Raw genomic sequence first — 20963 nt, 5'->3', positions numbered from 1 at the left:
GGAGCAACAAACAGTAAAGGCTGCGTCATGGTCTCTGAGAGGCCCAAATAAAAAGAAAACCCAAAGGGGTCTGAGCTGCAGAACAATAAGTTAGAGCAAACATGTTTTTATGGAAGCGACTTGGACAAAACCCAGACCGCAGCACTTTAGGCAGCAAAGTGCTTAATGAATTACTGGCTGCTGAAACGTCCTGCTGAGAATGTTTGTTATTTTAACCAGCAGGTGCTGCGGTCAACACTGGCTGGGAATGAGTCGCTGCCGGCTGGACTGAGCTCCAGTGTCTGAACGGAGCCTCTCACTGCCGCCTTCAAACTATTCCTCACATTTCTGCTTTAAAGCGAGAGCAGCACAAGCGTCGGCTCCAGACGTCTGCACATGCAGCGCGCTCGGAACCTGAACGCGCCTTTACGTTCTGCTGCGAGTCACGGCACCGATTACAGAAACAGAGATTACATCTAAAAGGAAGTCACCACATGTATCTGCAACAGAAAACAATGCAGACTTATGCAAGGCTTGGAAAACACCAATAAAGTTCTGACTTAGCATCTTTAAAAATGTACATTGTGGATTATGGAGTCAGATTGATTCTGAAGCCCGCAGTCTCTCCATCCCTGCAGCAGCAGACAGTGCTGACAGCAGCCTTGCATGGCAGTGATTATTATACAACAAGATTATTATACAAGTTTGCAGATTGCATAACAGTTGGATTGGGAAGGAAACTGGCACAAAAAGTGAGTAAGTGAGTGGCAGAAGTAATTATCTCACCGGAGCCGAGAATCTGAAGCGAGGAACAGTGCGAACCTCCACGAGGTCCAAATCAGTGATGGAGGTAATCAGTTCTCTGCGCTATGAAAACAATACCTGAGAAAATAAAACCAAGGCTCATCAGGTGACAACTGAGCAGCGTCGAGTGCAAGTTATGAGGCTTCCAGAAAAGGTGATATAGATTCGTCAAGGCCGGCAGAAACTAGAAACGAGGTCGCTTGAACCCGGTGATGGATTAAGCTGCCTGATGCGGCTCATGACTCATAGAGAATAATGATCGTTGGAGCTGGAGTCTGTAGTGTATTACAATTGCATTGTGAAAAATTACTAATAGACTAAACCACTTCGGCAGAATATTATTAAACGTATCTATAGTCATGCTAAGATGTGCTTATGCAGAACTGTATAAAAAATTAGCCTCATACAAAGAAGATAAATGATCATATTAGGTCCTAAATTATTGTTACTGTATGCTTATTCTAAATAGCTTGAATCTCTACTGGCAATTTGCTTTTTTGTTCAAAATGTCAGCTCGAGCTTTACTTGAGAACAAGACACACGGCGGCGCATTCGAAGCGGCAGCGGCGAAGTTCACGCCGAAACGGACATATGAGCGAAACAAGGCGCCGAGGCCCGGCTCACGACAGCCGCGACCCAAAATAGCATCTGCTGATGTCATGTTTGCAGAGCAGTCGCTCGGAAAGAATGATGCAATACATTACTGACCACTTGAAATAATTGAAAACCCAACAACACGTACACAAAGCCCTGTTGTAACGGAGGCAGAGCAGAGGACGCAGGAGGTTTCAGACGAGCTCAGTGCTAAAGGCTAATCGACACTTCTACTTCCATTATGATTCCGGCTGCATTTCAAGGTGCGAGACTAAATGTGATGAGGAGCAGGGGAAGGGCTACGATGCACCAACGTATCCTAAACGCTGTCAATTTGGCTCTGGAGCTAATTAATGGAGTCATTTGACATGGCTGCTCAATGCCAAAAAGCACTTTTTTGCCAAGTCCCCAAGGAAATCAGGCTAACGAAGGCTAATCGTCCGGAACACTTTGGGAGCTAGCGGCGCGAGACCACTCATAAATAGGTGCCAATCAATCACAGCGGCCCCTGCTAACAAGCCGCGCGTCGGCGGATGTTGCATCCGGCGCTAAGTGACAAGCTCGGCTGATTCCTGAGGGTCGGCGCTCACCTGCCGTCCCCAACCCAATCAAACGCCGGCTTCAGACAGGGAGGCAGCACAGGCGCCGGTCCTGGCCTCGCGCGCATCACGCACGCGTCACCCGTGACAGCCGCGCCGCTCATGTGGCCTAATGAGGCGCCTCCACCGCCGCGTGTCACATGCTGGAAGGAGGCGCGAGCGCGAGGCCTCTCCCGGCCATTTTGGAGGGTTTGACATTTTTTTGTCATTGATTTTTTTTTTTTTTTTTGCGTGTTCATAAACCTCGGTGATATTTTACAGTGGGAGAGCAAACCTGGCTGGATTGTAGGGCTGTGTTTATGAGCCACACTTTGCCCGTGCAGTTCAGTAGCTTTAAAAGTGATCGGTGACGAGCAGAGGCGTCGAATGTGTGACAAAATTACGATCATTTGGATCGAAGCAGAAAAAAAACGTTGACAAACAACAAATGTTGAGCCCTTCTGCTTGTTTTAGAACAAGGAGGAAACCAACCATCACCCTCGATCACCTCTAGGAAACCTTAGGATAGAAATAGTTTGTGGCAGCGGACTGTAATGCTGACTGTTGAAGCAGGACTTGGTCAAACAGGAAGTGCAGTGATACACACAACTGCTGTGGGTCTCAACTTTGCAGCTTGAAGAACGAGCCTGACGAGCAAAGCTCACACTCCGACCGCCGCGCATCCACAAATAAGAGCGTATCCTTGAGCAAGATCCTTAAGCAGTCGCTGACGCACTAAGTGACAGGCCCTGCAGCCACGAGGTAAAAAGGGAAGTTCAACCTCAGGCGATGAAGAAAATATTAAATTCAAAGGATGTGTTGGAAAAAAAAAGAAAAAAGAGGATGATGTTGAGAATCACAGCTTTAAATACACTCCACCTGCTGCTATGATTAAGACAAACCACGTTACACAAAGAGCCACGTTTGGACACTCTGCCAGATTCCTTGACCTAAAAACTGCTGTTTGATTCGATTTAGGGGGAACCTGGAACAAAAGCATTCGGCTTATGTAAGAAGGCAAAGCTACCGACTGACTAAACATGCAACAATCTTCACAACACGAGGACATGGAGCGACGTCAAACACGGGCTGGACGCATGACTTTATTATTCAATGTGTATAAAAAATGCAGCAATCCTATTTTATGCAGAAATAAAAACTTCCAGGATGCGTGAACCTTCAAAGGTGAGTGTTTTTTTTTTTTACTTGGCGGCAACTTCTCTTCTTAAAACTGTTTGACTACTTTCAGTCCAGTCCGGTATTTCTCCGTCTCTTCCTCTAATAAAGTGAGTCCTTCAACTCTCCATTCTCAACACCCCATTGGAAAAGTATCGCACTGTGATAAAGTGCAGCTAATTAATGTATCTGTATCGCGACAAGCTTCATTTGCCGATCGGGTGCTTGAGAGACGGACGGCCACTGGTTCCATTAGTTACATTATCCCACGGCGGCATCTCTAGTGCCGACCTGAGTCATGAGATGATGCGGCGGCACCCTTTTAGCACGTGTCCTGTAATGGTTTATCATCCCCGTGCATGAATTTACATGCAGGTAGTTTCTCACTTTATTACACAAGCAGGACTAATGGCAGTTTTGGCTTCTGTTGAGATGCAAGTACGGGGCAAACTAAAACTGAGGATGCTTTGATGGGATCATTTGGAACTTGGGCATATTTGCTAGCAGATATTCACACATGAACACCTACAGTGCATTTGTGCTAATAAACTAAACATAAACACCTTAAACCGACTGCATGCATATCAAATGATGTTTATGTCTTCAGCAGCGGGCTGATACGACTCCAGCGATTAAAGATTCTTTGTGGGTAGCGGAGTCTCGGCGTCTGGGCTCAGACAAGGACAGGAGCTTCAAACGCCCTGCGCTTTAGAAGCAACGTGTATATTTATTTGCAAATTGAAAAGTTTATCTTGGGGATGAACTTTTGAGAGGAGTGATGGATTTCGCCGGGTGCCGGCCTCCGCTGTCAAGGTTGCCCGCTTGTCTCAGGCAATTTTATTCAGCCACCAAGAGAGTTCATATCAAATATCTGCTCTCCTTATTATTCTAATGATCACTGTCAATCGTGATGGATTAGTGTCTGCATTATCGACCTGAAAATATGAGAGAGAGCGACAGATTCAGCATGCATCACTGAAGGAACAGTTAGGTTTTATGGGCAAACCCATTAGGAGCGTTAATCAGGATAAAATGTCTATCTCATCTATTTTCAGTGGCTGACCGCAATAATGAGTCATTAAACATTGTGTTTCAGAGGAATCCATCTCCATCTTGGCCCCGAGATATTCTGAGATTATTCACATTATCTCTTATTCTCCACCAAAGTGTAGGACCAAATCAAACTTTAAAGACATCTGCACAAGACGATGGACAAAGATTAAATGAATCAGGCAAAGTGGCTTCAAAGGTCGATCAGCAGGTGAGAATTCATGGTCTGCCCCGAAGCTTGTGGAACCACGTTCTAAAGGAACATGTGCAAAACCGTCGCCTGATGGACACGTGCCGTTTATTTTAGGTGGGGTATTTGTCATCACACTGTGTTTACAGCAGCTGTAAATATGTTTCACTATGTACTTTAGGACTTTGAGACTGTGCCTTCAAATACATCACTTGCGTCGCTAAACATTAATTTCATGGGACGCAAAAGGAAAAGCTAATAATTTGAAGAAGTCTGTCAGGCTCGACGCAGTTTCACGCGCTTACACGTGGTTCAGACGCCCAGTGACAGCCGGCGTCTCCAGAGGATCCCGTCTGACACCCGCGTTTCATGGCTCATTACAGCAGGTGCTCCGACATCCAACTTAAAAGCACTAAACAGTCAATCACGGGAAGGAGCGGAATCAAACAAATGCCTGCATCAAGTCTATCAGGATGACTCCTCGTTTAATTGCTGCACAGTATGATGCACCTAGCATTTAAAGGCAAAAACAAACAGAGCCGCGCTCCTGCTGCGCAGCTGAGCTGGAAACGCTGCTTCCTCCAGAGATCGGCGCTTATTTTTAGGCTCCTCCGTCTCAGGAAGTGGTGTTTACATACTCTACATCTGGTAAAGTGCTGCCGCTAATGCTGCTCCTTTCTTTATGTGATGGGCTTCGCACTGGAGGTCTCCGGCCTTCACCTGCTCAGCGCAGCCTCCTTTAGCGCTCGACGCGTCGACATCTTTTATTCCCCCGTCAGGCAGAACGCGCTGCATCTGCAGGAACGCGCGCCCGTGCGTGATGCTGTACGTGGCGGCGGGGGGGGGTGGGGGGTGGGGGTGGGGGGGGGGGGGGGGGGGGGGTTGCCGCCCGAGGCTGTGGACTTGCTGAAACTCGGTAATCCTCAACAAAATACGCCCCGCTTTGTTCAAAGTCATTTCTGTGCAGAGCTGTGGATAATGTGAATGCTACTTGATTGCTTAAATTGCACGTGTGGCTTTGTAGGAGCACAGTGACTGGAGTCTGAGCAGAGGGACGATGGAGGACTGTATACTGCATATACGTCCCGCGTAACGCGTTCTCCAGTGTTTCGCGTATGAATATGCATTAACGAGATTGCACGGGCCCGTGTGCAACAGAACGGCTGCATAAAAGGCAATAATCTACCGAACAAGATTATTTGCATATGCTTTTGAATTAGGCTGCCAGACTCCTCCGCCTAGTGTTTAATCAAGCATTTAATCAATTCACCACATACAGCTGTGTGGAAGCCCTCGTTCCACTGCAGCGCTCTAATCCTAGAACCATTCCAACCAAACACTCGCACACATGGAACTTGTAAAGTGCCAACATTCTCCATTCAATACGGGTCATAAAACATTTTGTTTATCTACTTGCCACAACACTAATTCAGCCTGAAACTCGTTTATGAAAGCCTTTATAAGAATATATTGGAGACAATAAGCTGGGAACATAATAACAAGGGGAACTAAATAAAGCATGATGAATTGCCTCCAACGTGGCCCCCAGGTGAAGTACATTAAGGACTCGTCTTATTGTGCAGCACAAAGCAGTTGGCGCTTCTTTAATGCTTTAATGTCTTGTTAACTGACCGGACGTGGATAGTTAGAGGTGTAATGTCACCAACAAGGAGATTACAGCAGGCCTCCAGCGCCGTTTGTACAGTCAAGTGGCGGTGAAGATGTCGTGCAGCGATGCCTGGGAAAAGTTCCCCTCTAAATCCCTATTGATTAGCCATTGCTGACTCTCGCTGGAGCTGCGAAGCACTTGGCAGGAGCCGGGGTCTGTCTGGCTGCTGTTCCCAGCACAAATACGTCTGGTGACGGAGCCGCGGTTTCAGGGCGCGCGCGGCGGCGTTCAGCGGCGAGGACGGGGCGGCGGCGTTGGCTCCAGACCAGCGGCTTCTCCGTGGAGCGCGGCCCCGGACCGCGAATAACACTTCTTCTAATCGCTTATGCCGTTTTCTACAGAGTGGCCAACTGTAAGGACGTGTATCGGTTTCAAAACAGAGCCCGGATCTGCTGTTCGCGAGACAGATGCACCGCAGCCGCTCGGCTTTCAGTACGAAAACACCATCTCCTCTACGGCGGCGTGATCCTGTCAAGGTCAGCGACTGTGCAATAAATAAACACACACACACTTGACTCAAACATTTCGGAATTTCAAAGATCTTCATCACTTTCAAGATGACGGTGCACGAGGCTGATGAAACCTGATGCAGACAGGAAGTGGAGGAGGGCACTCATTTACGGTGCTGTAATTGAGACGTTCCTCTCAGGAGGGTGTTTTCATTGGGCCTGTGGCCTCAGCGGCTGTGCTGCAAAGGCGTTTTGTACTCACTCAGGTCAGTGCGAGGAAGCAGCGCCGCTGAATGTAAAGCAGGCTGCACCTCCGTCACCTGCCCTTTTTCTCCTCCATTACTTCATACATCAGCGTGTTGTCCAGCCAGAGCCCTTGGAACATGGAGTTTATACGCGATTACAGTTTTACACGTTGTGACGGTGTCGTCGGCACTTGGCAGCGTTGAAGAGAGCGGCCAGAACTACACGACGATGCCGAGGAAACCTTGTGTTTTCTGTTTCTATAAACCACAGGACTGATTCACTGCTGTCATTTCATCCAAGCTTTACAGTGAATTACCTGCTCCGTAAGTCGCGTCACGCCGAGGGAGCAGCGTTAGAGGAAGCTGAAGGAGGCCAGGTTTCAGGACTAATTATTTCAGCTCTCGTCAAGAGGACGACTCGCGATGGCCTCAGCAATCGCAGGGATTCTGACAAATCCAGAACAGGTGCCGGATCCAGAGAAACCACACCTTCAACTTCATTTGCCATTCATAAGTTCAGTAAAGCTCAACAGCAGACCCACAGTTTGCAGCCTTTGTCAGAGGCGTCCACATCCCACAGATCTCAGGCCAGTGGAGCATCTGTGGGATGTGATGGACAAACAAGTTCTGATTCTGATCCGTGGCTCATTGGTGCCAGACACCACAACACATTCAGGAGTCGGGCAGAGTCTCCATGGGTCAAGGCTGCAGGTGGTCGTAATGTAAAGAACAACACAATCTGCTGTTACAGTAGAAGTTGTCACCACTGACATCTTCATACACTAAGGATGCGCCTTGTAGAGTCACTATTTGTTCCCATTATCTGCGTGAAACTAGCGTTTCATTTACCGAGACCGCATCTAATCAAGCAAAAATCCTGCCCTCTGGGCAAAACCGCCGATGTGATGGAGCCATCAACTTAAATCAGTTTAGAAAGACCGAAATAAAAACACTGAGACGCCCAACGACCTAAAGTAACAAAGCAGACAGACTTGATGGGAAGCAGCTCTACCTGGAAACACGAACCTGTACGCGCCGAGCATGAAGTTAATGCAGTGGAAGTTACTGCGACAGAACGACGGAGGAAGAGGAGGTAGTTTCACAGTTACGTCACTCAGGAAGCATTGATGGAGGCGGCGCCGCCAGCAGCCGATGGACCCGTCCCTCACACGGGAAACTGAGCCAAACTGAAAACTGAACCCAAGGGGTTCTACTGAAAACCAGGGGCTTCACAGACGCTGGACTCCATCTGACGAACACTGCTCGACCACAACCCAAGCTTCTGTGATCGGCAGAACCTCACGTCAACCTTTTCATACTTCACACACATTCTGTGTACGTTCCTCCCTCAATCAAGCAACGCCGCCTCTTTCTTCAAGCCTAAATCAGCTATTTATGTGTCTCAACGCGGGATTAGAGCGTTTTATTAAACAGGATGCTGGATGAACGCTCGTGTATATAGGCGTTAACTGCAATTAGCAGACTTACAGTTTCATCCACACATAAGTGAATAAATGGATGAAAGCTGGCATTTCTGCATTCAGTTCACTTCCTGTACGACTGGGCATCTCATTCCCCGAACGCTTTGTTAAGAACCATACAAAAATGTGAAAAACAATTATGCCTAAGCTTCTTTTCCATAATGAATCCAGCCCCAGTGTTTGGAGTAATTGCTGTGGTTATTATGTGCCATTCATATGTAATGAGTCGGTTTGACACTAAAGAACCATAAGAAAGATGCTGTTACAGTGTGTGCTCACATGAGAAGGTTGAATCTTCCACACTGAACAGGTCAGAATCTTTGTTTCCTCAGAACGATGCTGTTATTTTTTTTCTTATTTTGGAAGCGTTTTTAATCTACAGAATAAACTTCCTCAAACTTTCATTCCAGACAATAACACAGGCTTCACTTCTTACACTCCTAAAATCTAATTCCTCTGTAGCTGCGAGGACAATTCGAGCACACGTTAACCTTGGTGCAAAGTCCCCTTTTAGGCCCGAGTAGCAAATGATGAGGATTTCATCTCACAACACAGTTTATTAAAAGTCTGCGCCGCTCATAAGCAGAGGCGCGTTTCCATCTCTCGACATTTCGCCCTTGATAAACCTGCAGGTTTTAATCAACTGCGCCGTGAATGTGCAGTTTGATCCCAGCGAGGCCTCATCCGCCGTCCGTGACTCGGTCCTCCTCCACCAGGGACACGTTCCCTCCACACAGTCCCACATACAGTACTGCAGTACGTGTGCAGCCATTAGCTCAGACTGGGACAGAGTTAATAGATCAAGAAAAACTATTTCAAGCTACTATTCCTCTATTAAAGAGGCCGTCTGTAAAGCCGTTACATCACAAGATGACAAATGTGTGTGACAGATACTCCACTGTATATATTACATGAGTCATTTGCTATTTGTGGGCCACGGCGGAGTATTTTTAGTAGCAACACGTTGCACGTTTGCATCCAGCGTCAGAGTGAAGACGGGGTCGATGCAGCACGATGCAGGGGAGGGTTCGAACCGGGCCGGTGATGTCATCCACCGGCCGGTACCTGCACCAGGTGACCGCAGGCGCTCCAGCCGGACCGGCCCGAACACGTCAGGAGTCGGAACCCATGCCCATCTGTAATGGGCAGCTATGCATTTTATTTTGAAGGGTTCACATGCTTTTCTCACCCCTCATTTCATTTTGGCCTGTGTTGCTTCCTCTCCCTCAGTATTTCTGTGCTCTTCTCCGCTTTCCTTGACCTTTTATTCATTCAGTTTAAGGACTTTGGAAGTTGTTGCACCATTCTGTGATTGCTGAATTGTTGGCTTCGAGCTATTTCACTGAACTCTGACCTGCTTTGTTAGCTCGAGGCTGTGGCTTTTAGCCCGGGTGAAATGTCTGTTCCCAGAATGCTTAGCGGGCAGCAGCCATTTTGAGTAACCCTTTTCCCTCCAGTCTTGCTTGCTTTTACTTACTATTTTAGACTAGTTTTAGTATTTATATCTCCAAATTCACCCACCTCTCTCTCTCTGGACTCCATTGAATGCTGAGTTTTGTTTTCAGATATCGTTTCTGGTTTCAATTACATCTGAAGAATCACCTAACAATCGCGACACAATCACCAACAATGAACAGCTTCCTGTCAAACTTGACAACAGCCATAAAAAAACGGTTATAAAGGAATAAATATCAGCATTTGTGCTCATGCACAAAAGGTACAAAAAGTGAGTGTTGATTAAAGGAATCAGGCCTTTTAAATCATGAACCATAATCTTTCTTCAGTGCTGAGCATTATATTACCTCAGGTTTAGCTGTAACTAGAGCTACGGATGGGCTTTATTTACAATCTATATGTAGTTCAACATGTCTAAACACTGTGTTTTTAGTAAAATGAAGAGCGCTTAATGAAAAACAATGGCAACCTTATTAACTGAAATTAATAACTAGCCTTGTACATTTTTTTGCCATGTGTGCAGAACGTAATGTCAGGAAGCAGCAGGTTGCTGCTAACGCTGCATGTTGGTTATATCAAGTGTTTACAGTAGCTTTTGTCTACAACCTCAGATTTAAAGTAGCCGGTTAACATGGATTTGAGCTAAAACAGTGTTTGACTCTTCAGGGGTTGTGTCCGGTACAGAGATGTTTAAGCTCTGTCCTCAAGGTGCAGCAACAAAAGGGAAAAAACGTGTCCAGGCTCAGTTGAACATAATCCGTTGTCTTTTCTCATGGGTGGAGATTAAACAATAGGATTCATTTCAACGAGTGCACAGCCTCAGATGAAGCGGTAAATAATCCAGCACTACAACCGACATAATTCAACAAACTCCACACACTGAGATTATTGTCCTGAACGCTGATGCAGCCAACGCGGTCCCGTCAGGAAGAGACGAGACACATCATCAGTCTGTCTCTGGAGGGTGACGGATGTCTGCGCCACTCTACGCCTTAATTCTAGACAGAAAGAAAACATGTCCCGTCTCATGGAGTTATCATGTCAGAGGGACTTCATTCATCACCGGTCCTCACTCACCTTTCATACATCCATTATCCTAACCACTCTTCCTGTTAAGGGTCACGGAGTTCTGAAGCCAATCCCGGCTGTCACTGGGTGGAGGCAGGGTGCGACGTGGACAGATGGCCGGTCCGTCAGAGGCCGACACCTGACCAAGGACAACCGTTTTACACCTGCGGGCGTTGAGGAGTCGCCCGTCGCCACGGTGACACCGCCCCCACCGCGCCGCTTACACGCATTGGCCCTCATGGGGAACGTGGAAACTCCAGCAGGAGAGCGGGCCCGGCCCGTCCAGCTGCGTTCACAGACGCTACAGCATCTAACGAGGGTTGTTTTCTACATCTCATCCTGTTACTATGGGAACCCCAAACACTTGCCATGTCAGGAGCATAATAACAATCACGCCGAGCTGCCAGACGCGAACAAGCGCTGCCCCCCGTGTTCCACTTTAAATAATAGAAGAAAAGGCCCAACTCTGGTGGCTTTGGTTGCATAACACGTCTTTTGTGGCATCAGATGTCCAACATCTGATACCGAAGACGTTTCAGTGAATTCCAATGAAGTCAAAGTGCACTGAATTTGTCTCATTTCAGCAGCTCCACTGTGCAAAATTGAGGCTGGTCATACATATTTATTAGGTTTGCAAAGAAAATGGGGATTAGATAAAATGGCAAACAAAACTGATAATACACTCTATTCAATCTCCAGTCAGACTGCATCCTGGAACTGGTGCTTTCTATCTCCTAGTAATACTATGACATGATGGGGTCTCACTATCCCACAGAATGTAGCCTAATGTTCAGTCAGCTGTGACGGGGCCTAATGTGAGCTTTCTCTTACATTCAGTTCCCCTTGGAAGCAGCAGCCGCGTGAGGAAAGCGAGCAGCTGAGTGGGTGCGTAAATCAAACCGCTGAAATGACAGGAAGGCAATTTAATTCTACTTCGCCCATGGTTTCGCCAAACAGGTGCCCAGCTAACATTTAAAGCACACGCTAAAATATATGATGAAGGTTTGACAAGATAATTACACAAACACATAGTACAACAGGGCCATTAATGTGGAGGCAGAGTTAAGAAGAAGATGGGAACGTTCCATCGATCCAGCACCAAACACACTGGACACGCAGTTCAATCCAATGTGTTGTTTTCCTTTACAAGCGCACAGGTGAAGTAAGTGTGGGCTCTAATACACGAGCAGAGACAGCTTCAGTCAGAAGCCTCAACCGTCAGACGGACACAAACCAGCCCATCGCACCAGCACCTACTTCTCTGCTTTAGGTTGCATTGCTGCGCACTGTGTTTTACCTGGCAGTTCACTAAAGCGCAGATCAGGCTTCAAACACTGGGCATCTGTATAAAAAAAAAAAAAAAAAGCTGGGCCGGAACCAGTCTGGTTCAGTTCATGTGATCATAGCATGCAGAACAACCCAGTAGAGCCGAGCGGCGAGAACACTATCATTTTGCTGTCATCAACAACAAACGGTATCTCAGTCAAGAGTCGAGTTTTACAGTAGCTCATAACAAAAGCTCAGAAACGGAGGATCCCACTCTGCCAATCTGCTTATTACACACTTAAGTGCACAGTTCTCGGGGCTGTTTTGCTCCACATTCACATTCCCCATCGCTTCCCATACCGCTCTCAAAGTTTGATTAAGTGCAATCCAGTGGGGGTGTTTCAGCACAAACTTGATCCATTGCCCAGGGCTGACTTTACTCTGCTGTGTCAGAGCCAAAGATTTTTCCGCAACCATTCCTTTTCCCTATTCCCACCTCATATTCATCACTTTCGGGATACCTGGACTTGCAACCTAGTGACAGGTCGAATACAAAAGGGGATACGTCGGCTTCAGAGCCTGCTGAGCTCGGCCACTTATTGTCTGAGAGGAACTCGTGCAAAGGACACACGATTATACAACCTCCTTTATTTGCTCTCAATTAGCCTCTGGATGTCAAAACCTTTTACTGTCTTTACTCTTTACTTGTAGCTGCAGAGTTTTAACCTTAACAGCATCGCCAGACACGGTGCGGCGCAGCCAGTCAAACGTGACAGCTACAGGCCAGTGTGACGTTTGACAAACAACCAGTGTGCTTGACTGCACATACATGTACACAAATAACAGAGTTTGACTCATGTCACACACATTCGCGTCATCTGTGGGTCAGTCCGTCGCCCTCTTTGTCAGCGAAACCATGTGAGCTCTATTAGGGAAGGGTTCTTAAGAATAAAAGCGATTCTCCAAATGTGAGGAATGAGGTGAGACAGGGATGCTGCGACGCCACGGCGACGCTCTCAAGCAGCACGTCCTCCAAGGCTGTGAACAGATGCGCCAGTCTGGGTGACACACTGCACATGACATTAATTCATATGGGCATTCACCATATCACCAGTCAACCTAATTACGCGTCATGACAATATGTTCAAGAAATCTTATTTCAAGAGCTACTTCCTAGAAAACAACACTACAGCGTGCTGCCACCATGTATTAATCCTCAGCCTTGTCTCGCCTGCTTTCCACACATTCAGAGACAGGAGCTTGTGCACAAGTAGAATCTTGGTGTTGTAGTTAGTTTCTGCAGTGTCACCGCTGTCAAACAAATGTAAGACTTACTACTGTCTGAGGGAAGCTGCTGTAAAACACCCAACGTGTGGGAGTCTGGTGTTAAATAAACCTAATTAAATATGAAAAGTAGCCTCATCTAATGACTGTTGAGCTTGTAAAGGTTCTGAGCAGTGTCACAGTTTCCCTGAAGAGAAGACGACAGAATCCCACCACACATTAAAGCGTACGGCAGCACATCAGGCTGGTTCCTGTCAGAGCAGCTGAACTACTGTACGAGCAGCCCACATTTCAGCTGCTCCCCGTCTTCAGGAAACTGCTGTGGAGCAGCGCTTTCCAGGTGGAAAAGGCTGAAAATGACTCGCTTTCAAGTGAAATTCATTAGTAAGGATAATAAATATGTTTTATTTCAAAAGGAGCAGGCAGAAATATGCAAACTGGAATCACCCCAGAAGATGAAGCAACCTTCAGCTCCAGCAAAATGATCATAACTAAAGACGGCGATTATCCAAACGCAACACCCGCTTCTGCCGTTGCATAATTCATGTCACGTGTTCCAGAGATTAATTCCTCCAACTTGCATGACAAGTTCTGCAGCGGATCAAAGGTTTGCTGATAAATGTTATCGCCGGTGACAGATGTTGGAGGATGAATAGTGCGACTGCTCCATCACGGAGCTCCTGGAGGTTCCTGCGCGGATCCAGCAGGTTCTCCAGAAGGCGGCGGCGCCGTCTGTGCCTCGTATGGAGGAAATAATCTGTTGTCATAGGAAGCGCGGCCCACGCAGGCCTGCCTGGCTTCCATCTGCACAGCTTCCCGTCCCCAGTGACGTCAGCGCGTAGATTAGAGCTTTGCCTCCGCGCTCCCAGCTTTTCATGACAGATCTGTTCCTCCCATGAAGCCTCTATGATGCTGCGTTTGCTGCCTGAAAGGGCAAATCATTGATCTGGGATATCAGATCAATGATCTCTACGCTCTACAGCCACTTATCGAGTGAACTGGGCTGCGTTTATGAAACTGTAAAAGGGCCTTTAAATGGACTGTAAAAAAAACATGCTTGCTACATTTAATAGTTTTGTTTATATTCAACGATGAATCATGAGAACACGAGCTTACACATACAAATATTAGCTTGGTTAGTAATTAAACTAAAAATGCACCGACTTATCCTTTCAAACAGAGATAACAACGATCCTAAATAATGTTTTTATTCCTCCATTAAATCTTGTTAGTAAAACAAAAGCAGATCTAATATGACTATAAAAGCATCTGCAGCGGTTTTCATGGGAGCTTCAGTCCTCTGTGATGGACCATGAACGCAGAGATAAGCGTCAAAGCACTTTCCAAAGTCTTTCACGAGGAGGATAATGTTTGCACACGGTAGCAGAGCGGCCGCGTTTGCACACGATAAGCGAAACTCGCACAATCCACAGTAGGTGCAGAAGCCTTTAGAGGACGACACCGTGAAGCCGCTGATAAAGCCCGTCAAGAGGTCCCTGCTCGCGCCACGCACTAATTCCAAAAAGATGAAGAAGATCTGATATTAAAATGAAATATTCACCAAACACTTGGCGATAACCGCTCTGGTGATCCTGTTTGACCAGAGTGCATTACTCACCGCCGATCACAAACAAGAATGGTAATTTTCCACGCCGCCCGTCTTGGGAGACCTTTCCGAGCGCGGCTCCTCCACTCTTCCCTCTATCTCTGCAAACCACCAGCTGCTGAGGGAATCAGAGTTGCTTCAAACTCCCACGCAAGCCAGAGACATCGGCGAGCCGGCCTACATCTGCGCAGCCAGGACTTCAGGGGAGAGAGGAAACTTACTGCGCTGTTTGAACTTCCTTCCCCCAAGCCTTCGGTTGTCTCTGCTAATCACAGGCTTTATCATTTCATCACTTTAGAACAACACCGCTGCAGAATGCAAATGCGCTTCAGCTATGCATGGAAAGAAACGCTCATTTTTGAGCTGCGGCAGGGCCTTTCACCGCGGTTCCTCTGCGGCACTGTGCATTGTGGGAGACGTATGCCCTGCAGTTGACCTCTCTGGCCGCAGGCTCCGAGGCAACAAGTGGTGCTGAATGCAAACTGGAAGAGGCCGTTTATTTAGGCCTCGTAGTCGCCAGCGCCCGCGTCACGTATGCCGGTGCCGCAGCAGAGCCGCTTGCTAGCATGTATGCTAATGCTAGAATTTTTTATTCCCTCACATGTGGCTTATCAGCGTCTCGAGCATTTCGGGGCGTCGCACTACTGGGGATGGACGCCTTTGAAGAAACTAAAAGCTGGAAAACCTTTCAAGATCAACAGCCGCACCTCGGTGCGAGGAGCTAATGCATGCGTGCAGGCGCGCAACAGCCCCGAGACGCGTCGCATTAGTGTTTTAGCTTTGTTAAATTATAGGTTTATGTAGAATCCCAGCGAGAGAACACAATGTGATCTGCACAAAAAAAGGTTCGGCTCAAAGGTAAAGGATTACATCACCCTCTGAGATCTCCAGCAACACAATGGAGCCCACTGAAATTTGGAGCTCAAAGACAACGTGATATGGAGCCGTGCTGCGCTTCGAGCCAATGTTAAAAAAGCTTTTTTTGTCTTTGATACAAATTATTGCCATCAGTTGAACCATTCTCAGGGATTGAGTAGAGTTTTGTGAGGATGGAGGTCGACAGTTGTTCACAGCTCTGTGAGATGTGGCCCCAAACAAATGACAGGTCCCGTTTGGACGTCGGGGGAACCGCAGAAATGACTAGTCCGGATTAGAGGCAAAGCTCTGTTTCCTGAAAGACCGAAGCGTGATGCAAGAAAAAAAAGAAGAGAAAGAAGAGAAACTTTCCGTTGCGCTGAGCAGATGGACTAAAAAGAAAACGCCCACTCACTGTAGAAAACACACACACAGAACGGGACAACACTCTCTGCACCAGGTTCCCAGTGGCTGAACCCATTGGTTGCATCAGGCCACACCTGGAAAATGAGGCCGGGCCTTCTGAGAACCAGGCTTGGTTCTGTAGAACCGACCCAGAGAAACGACTCGTACCGTACTCGAGGCCTGAACACGAGCTTTTTTTAGAGCGACGAAGACGCCCCTAGTTACTAATCAGATAAAAATATTCACTGGCGTCCTACAGGAGCAGCATGACTCCACAAAAGCCCTTTCACTCATCTCCCCGCTGAAAGCATTTTCGTTTGTGGCACAGTGGTCGACGAGCACAAAGTTGGCTGAAGGCCTTCAACAAAAGCTGTCACTTCTGGGTCAGCTACCTGTTTCTGGTTTTAATGTGGCTCTTTCATCACATCAAATGGGATTTCAAAGTACAATAGCTCCAGACTAAAAGGTGCGCCTAACAACAATTAGACTGTAATTGAAGGTGATCAGTGAAGGAGACGCTTGGTAGTCACACGCGGTGCAGGACGGCGGCTGCCGGCTTCCTTCTTCCTCTAAACTCATTAGATGCGTTTCCACCGCCTTCCCCACAGTTTTAGCCCAGGTCCTGTCAGCAAGCGGGCCCGGCCGGGCAGACACTGATGTGCGTCACTGGGTCCGACTCGGCTGCTCTCCTATTTTCACATTAAAGCCGCTACACAACACAAATAAATGTTTTATTTCTGCACAAATTGCCAACACCTCATTGTGTGGAAGAGGCTTCGCTGTCGCATCAGAGGTATCACCAGAATACATAATGGAGCTGGAAGACAGATGGTGAGGATGGCGTGATTTTAAATAGTAAATCTATTTCTACAGGATCATACTGAGCCTGGGCCGCTCGGCGCGAGTCAAAAATTATTTAAAACCGAGTTAGGAGCAATAAATCCAATGACTCCGCAGCACTTTTACACTAATCTCCAGCGCACTGTAAGTATTCTCCTGCCAAACTGAGCTGACTCCAGTCTGAGCCAGTCCTGCAAGAAATATGCACACATTTATTTACTGACTGACCAAACAAACGATGGGGAAGCAAACACAGCGAAGACGGCTCCTAATCTGAGCGTAATCATTTTATATAACTGCTGAAAGCTGCAGTGCAGATCCTAAGCCTGCCGATTGTTACACAGCGCCAGGACCACCACCCTTTTCCCAGCCAATATCTCTCTCCTCACTTCCTGCGAGTCGAGACCAGACATCAGCAGCACAGTCGGCGGAAACCATCAGATCCAGCAGAGATCCAGCCTGTCAGCGGCGCCATGATCCACGATGGACGGGCCGACCTACAGCGGAGCCGGGCCAGAGCGGACTCTGACTGGAACCAGCAGGAGGTCTGAGCAAACGCAGCGGTCAGGCGTGGGTCCGCAGCCAATCACCTGTGGCTGTGGATGTCATGGAATGATTTAACGGCTGTAGAAGCCGGGCCACGCGGCTGGACGGTCGGCATCGCTCTGAGAATCGGCAATCACACACTCAACGTAGGCTCTGGGAGACTTGATTATGGTTTCCTTATCCCTGTAACACTGCTTGTCCTATATCCTCATCTACATACAGTCAGATTAAGTGCACTTCACGATGTGGAGCTCTGAGCCCACGTGCAGCTGTTCAGGCCCTCAACACAAAGAGGTTGTATGTACAGTACGTACACACCCACTTTAAATATGATAATAATAATAATTATAATTGAATATTAATTTGCTCTAAAAGGGTAAAAGGTCAAACTTACTGACGTCAGGAATGGGTTTGGGCCAAAGATGAGAAAACAATCAAATCCCAGCAGCTTACTGATGCTACACAACACTAACCTAGAGCCAACTTAATAAGTGACTGCAGAGAAAAGCAGCCCATCCATCTGAAATGAAATTCCAAAGACTAACACAATTAGCCCAATTAAATTCTGGCCTCGCCGGTCCATTAATTTCTCCCCAACACGAAATAATACATCAAAAGTTAACGGCGCTCTACAAAATGTCCTCATAACAGTGAGTAGCTTCACCTGCAGAGTGTGGACAGGCCCTAAACAGCAGCCGAGGGATCAACTCGCTGCTCTGCACTCAAACGGTTGATGTGTTAATGTGTGTGCATTAAACATGTATGAGGAAACGGAAACTCTGCTTACAGCCACTGAACACGCCGCCGGAACAAAGAGGCTGCAGCGCGACTCGCAGCGCTAGCGCGAGTCCTGAACGACCGAGGAGCCCGAGCCGAGGCTCCAGACCGCAGGCACAGCTGCACGGCGCCGGGGAGCACATCTGGCAGGCAGCGAGGGTGGAAACAGCAGCTTTATCTACGCTCTCCGCTAAGAAAGTGTTCAGAAGGGAAAAGTGTGGCATTTCAAGGTCCTCAGGCTGGAACACGAAACACACACACACACACACACACACACACACACACACACACTCACTCTTGAACTGAATGTCATGTGCAAAAAGCAAGACATGAAAAAAAGATTGTGAATTTCTGAAGTCGAGCAACAACAAGTCCTGCGTGTTTGAATGAACCCGAGTCATCACAGCTCACTCAAGCACTGGCTGCCACAGTAACTTCCACCGTTTGTTTACATGTGATCAGATGTGAGCCATTAAGCACCCAGGCATTATCGATGCACCCCTGATGCCTTACATACGTGCAGGGCATGTGTGCAGCCGAGTATCATCAGAGCACAAGAGGCTGAGGCACTTTATCACTTAACATTATGTTAAGCTGAACTGACATAATGATTTCCTATATAGGTTACAGAAGGTCACGCGCACTTCAGAACAACCCAATCCGCAGCTAATGCGCAGGGGCGCGCGGGTGAGTTCGGGAGGCGCTGCTCTGATGTCAACTCCCATCTGAAGTCCTTCAAACGCTCAAGTGCCACAGAACCACCGCCGCTCCGAGGACCAGGACGACTCTCTCTGCATCCGCTATGAGGGAAGTCACCGCGACGCAGCCGGGAAAGGTCTTAATGATGCATGACGCCGAGGAGGAAGCACAAAGCCTCCGCACAACGCCGCGGGCGCCGTATGTGAGCACGGTAAATATGTCAGCAGTTTGGGAACGCGCTCGTGGCTCCAGGTTCTGCTCTGCTGTAAATATTTGCGCCCCTAAATGCAGCGAATCTCCCAGTTCCATCACCGGAGCCGCCCCCAAATACGGGGAGATAAAACACTCCCCTAATTATTTGGAATAAACACGCGCGCTGCTCCTGACCCTCAAAACGCTTTCAAGAAGAAGAAGAAGAAGGAGGAGGAGGCGGAAAAACGCGCTCTGCGCTGCGTTTTCATCCTGGCAACATCTAAACGCGTCAGCGGCGGAGAGAGAGTAAACATGCGACACCGATGCCACCGCTGCGCCGGGAGGCACGCGCCCAGGGCGAGCGAATCTGCATCAACAACACTTTAATGTCTCTCACAGCAACAACTTTAATATCTGTTGAGCTCCGTGGCGCCGTGTGATGTGTGATGTGCAAAGCGATGACCACGGCGCCGCGGCGCGCGCGACGCGGGGCTCGCTGTGCTCGGAAGTGGGAGCCGTCGCGCGCGCCGCTCGTGGGGAGAGTCGACGGAGATGAATTAAGACTTGGCACACGCGCGAGCGGGCCGCCAGCCTCGTCTGCTCCTGCGTTCGCTGCGAGGACGCACGCGACGCGCCTTGTGCCGCCTGCACGAGCCGCCGCCGTTTGGCACCGAGGCGGGAAAGTTGGCACGCGGCGGGTGCCGTTCCCGCCGCGTGCATCCGGCCGTCCTGCTAACGCTGCCGTACACATCAAACACTCAACTCATTCCCACTCAGCATGTCGGTGGACCCCACGCATGGATGATGAGGGCGGGGGGCTCCGAGGGGATCCCACTGCGTGGAAATGACACGGCGGGGTCAGACTTACCGACGGCTAAATCCAGTAGATCTGCGCACAGGAGCAAGCACAGCGAGAAGACGGTCATCTTTCCCTTATTTTGCAATAAATCCCCAACTCCATCTGCGTTTACACGCTCCCCGGGTTCCTGCCGTGTAATCCCCACCATTCCAGCGGTCTGCGACTGAAAGGTGCCCCCAAACTATTCATGATGCAGCTCAAGTCCTAAGTGGAGAGGAATCGGAGAAGTTGACAATGAATGCAGCATTCAGAGCGGCGAGAAGCGAGCATCAGATCCCCAAAAGCGAAAAAACGGCTCGGTGCCCGCGACGAGAGAACGCGCGCGCCGTTACGCGTCTCCCCTCCCGGTTTAAACAACAGGGAGCTGCGCTGAGCCGCGGAGCAGAAATAGACTCTGCCGGAAAAAATAAAAAGCCTAGTGATTTGGATGAAATTGCGTTCCTCAGTCACCGCTCGCTCGCCCGCTCTCTCTCTCTCGCCCGCTCTCTCTCTCTCGCTCTCTCTCTCTCTCGCTCTCTCTCTCTCTCTCTCGCTCGCTCCTCCCGCCCTCCAGACAGACGCGCAGTCATTCCTGATCAGTCGCTCTTTTATTTCACAGTTTCCTTAATCCCACCCTGGATTCAGACCCCGATAATTCTGACCATTAAGCCGATTTATTCCCGTTGGATTTTTTTTGGGACACGATTCCTGAGGTTACCTTTCACAACTACGTGGACACGCAGACATGGAGTCCACATGTTACATGTAAAAACTAAGCGCACGTGCGTCATACAGTGCATTGGTTGCAAAGTCCAATCATGAATCGTCTACTGCAGCAAATAAACACCAAATGTTTATTTCTATAAAAGCTTTATCTCAAAACCACTCATTTGAACCTCGTGGATGTGACATCAGCT

General features: G+C 48.3%; 1 protein-coding gene across 8 annotated transcripts in view; it reads right to left on the bottom strand.

The window, feature by feature from the left end:
• The window catches only part of igsf21a (immunoglobin superfamily, member 21a), a 148585-nt gene that overhangs the window by 91710 nt on the left and 35912 nt on the right, over positions 1 to 20963 (bottom strand). The window contains exon 1 of one of the 8 annotated variants that reach the window (XM_029150394.3): positions 20077 to 20563. The exons of 6 other annotated variants lie outside the window; for them this stretch is intronic. In XM_029150394.3, coding sequence (XP_029006227.1) covers positions 20077 to 20215 — 139 coding nt within the window. In that variant the 5' untranslated portion in view covers positions 20216 to 20563. Of the gene's footprint in view, positions 1 to 20076; positions 20564 to 20963 lie in introns of those variants that run through there. One more of the 8 variants, XM_029150395.3, reaches the window with a different exon arrangement.

Source organism: Betta splendens, chromosome 5 (genome assembly GCF_900634795.4).
Source record: "Betta splendens chromosome 5, fBetSpl5.4, whole genome shotgun sequence".
Taxonomy (NCBI): Eukaryota; Metazoa; Chordata; class Actinopteri; order Anabantiformes; family Osphronemidae; genus Betta; species Betta splendens.
This window is presented reverse-complemented; position numbering and strand designations above follow the sequence as displayed.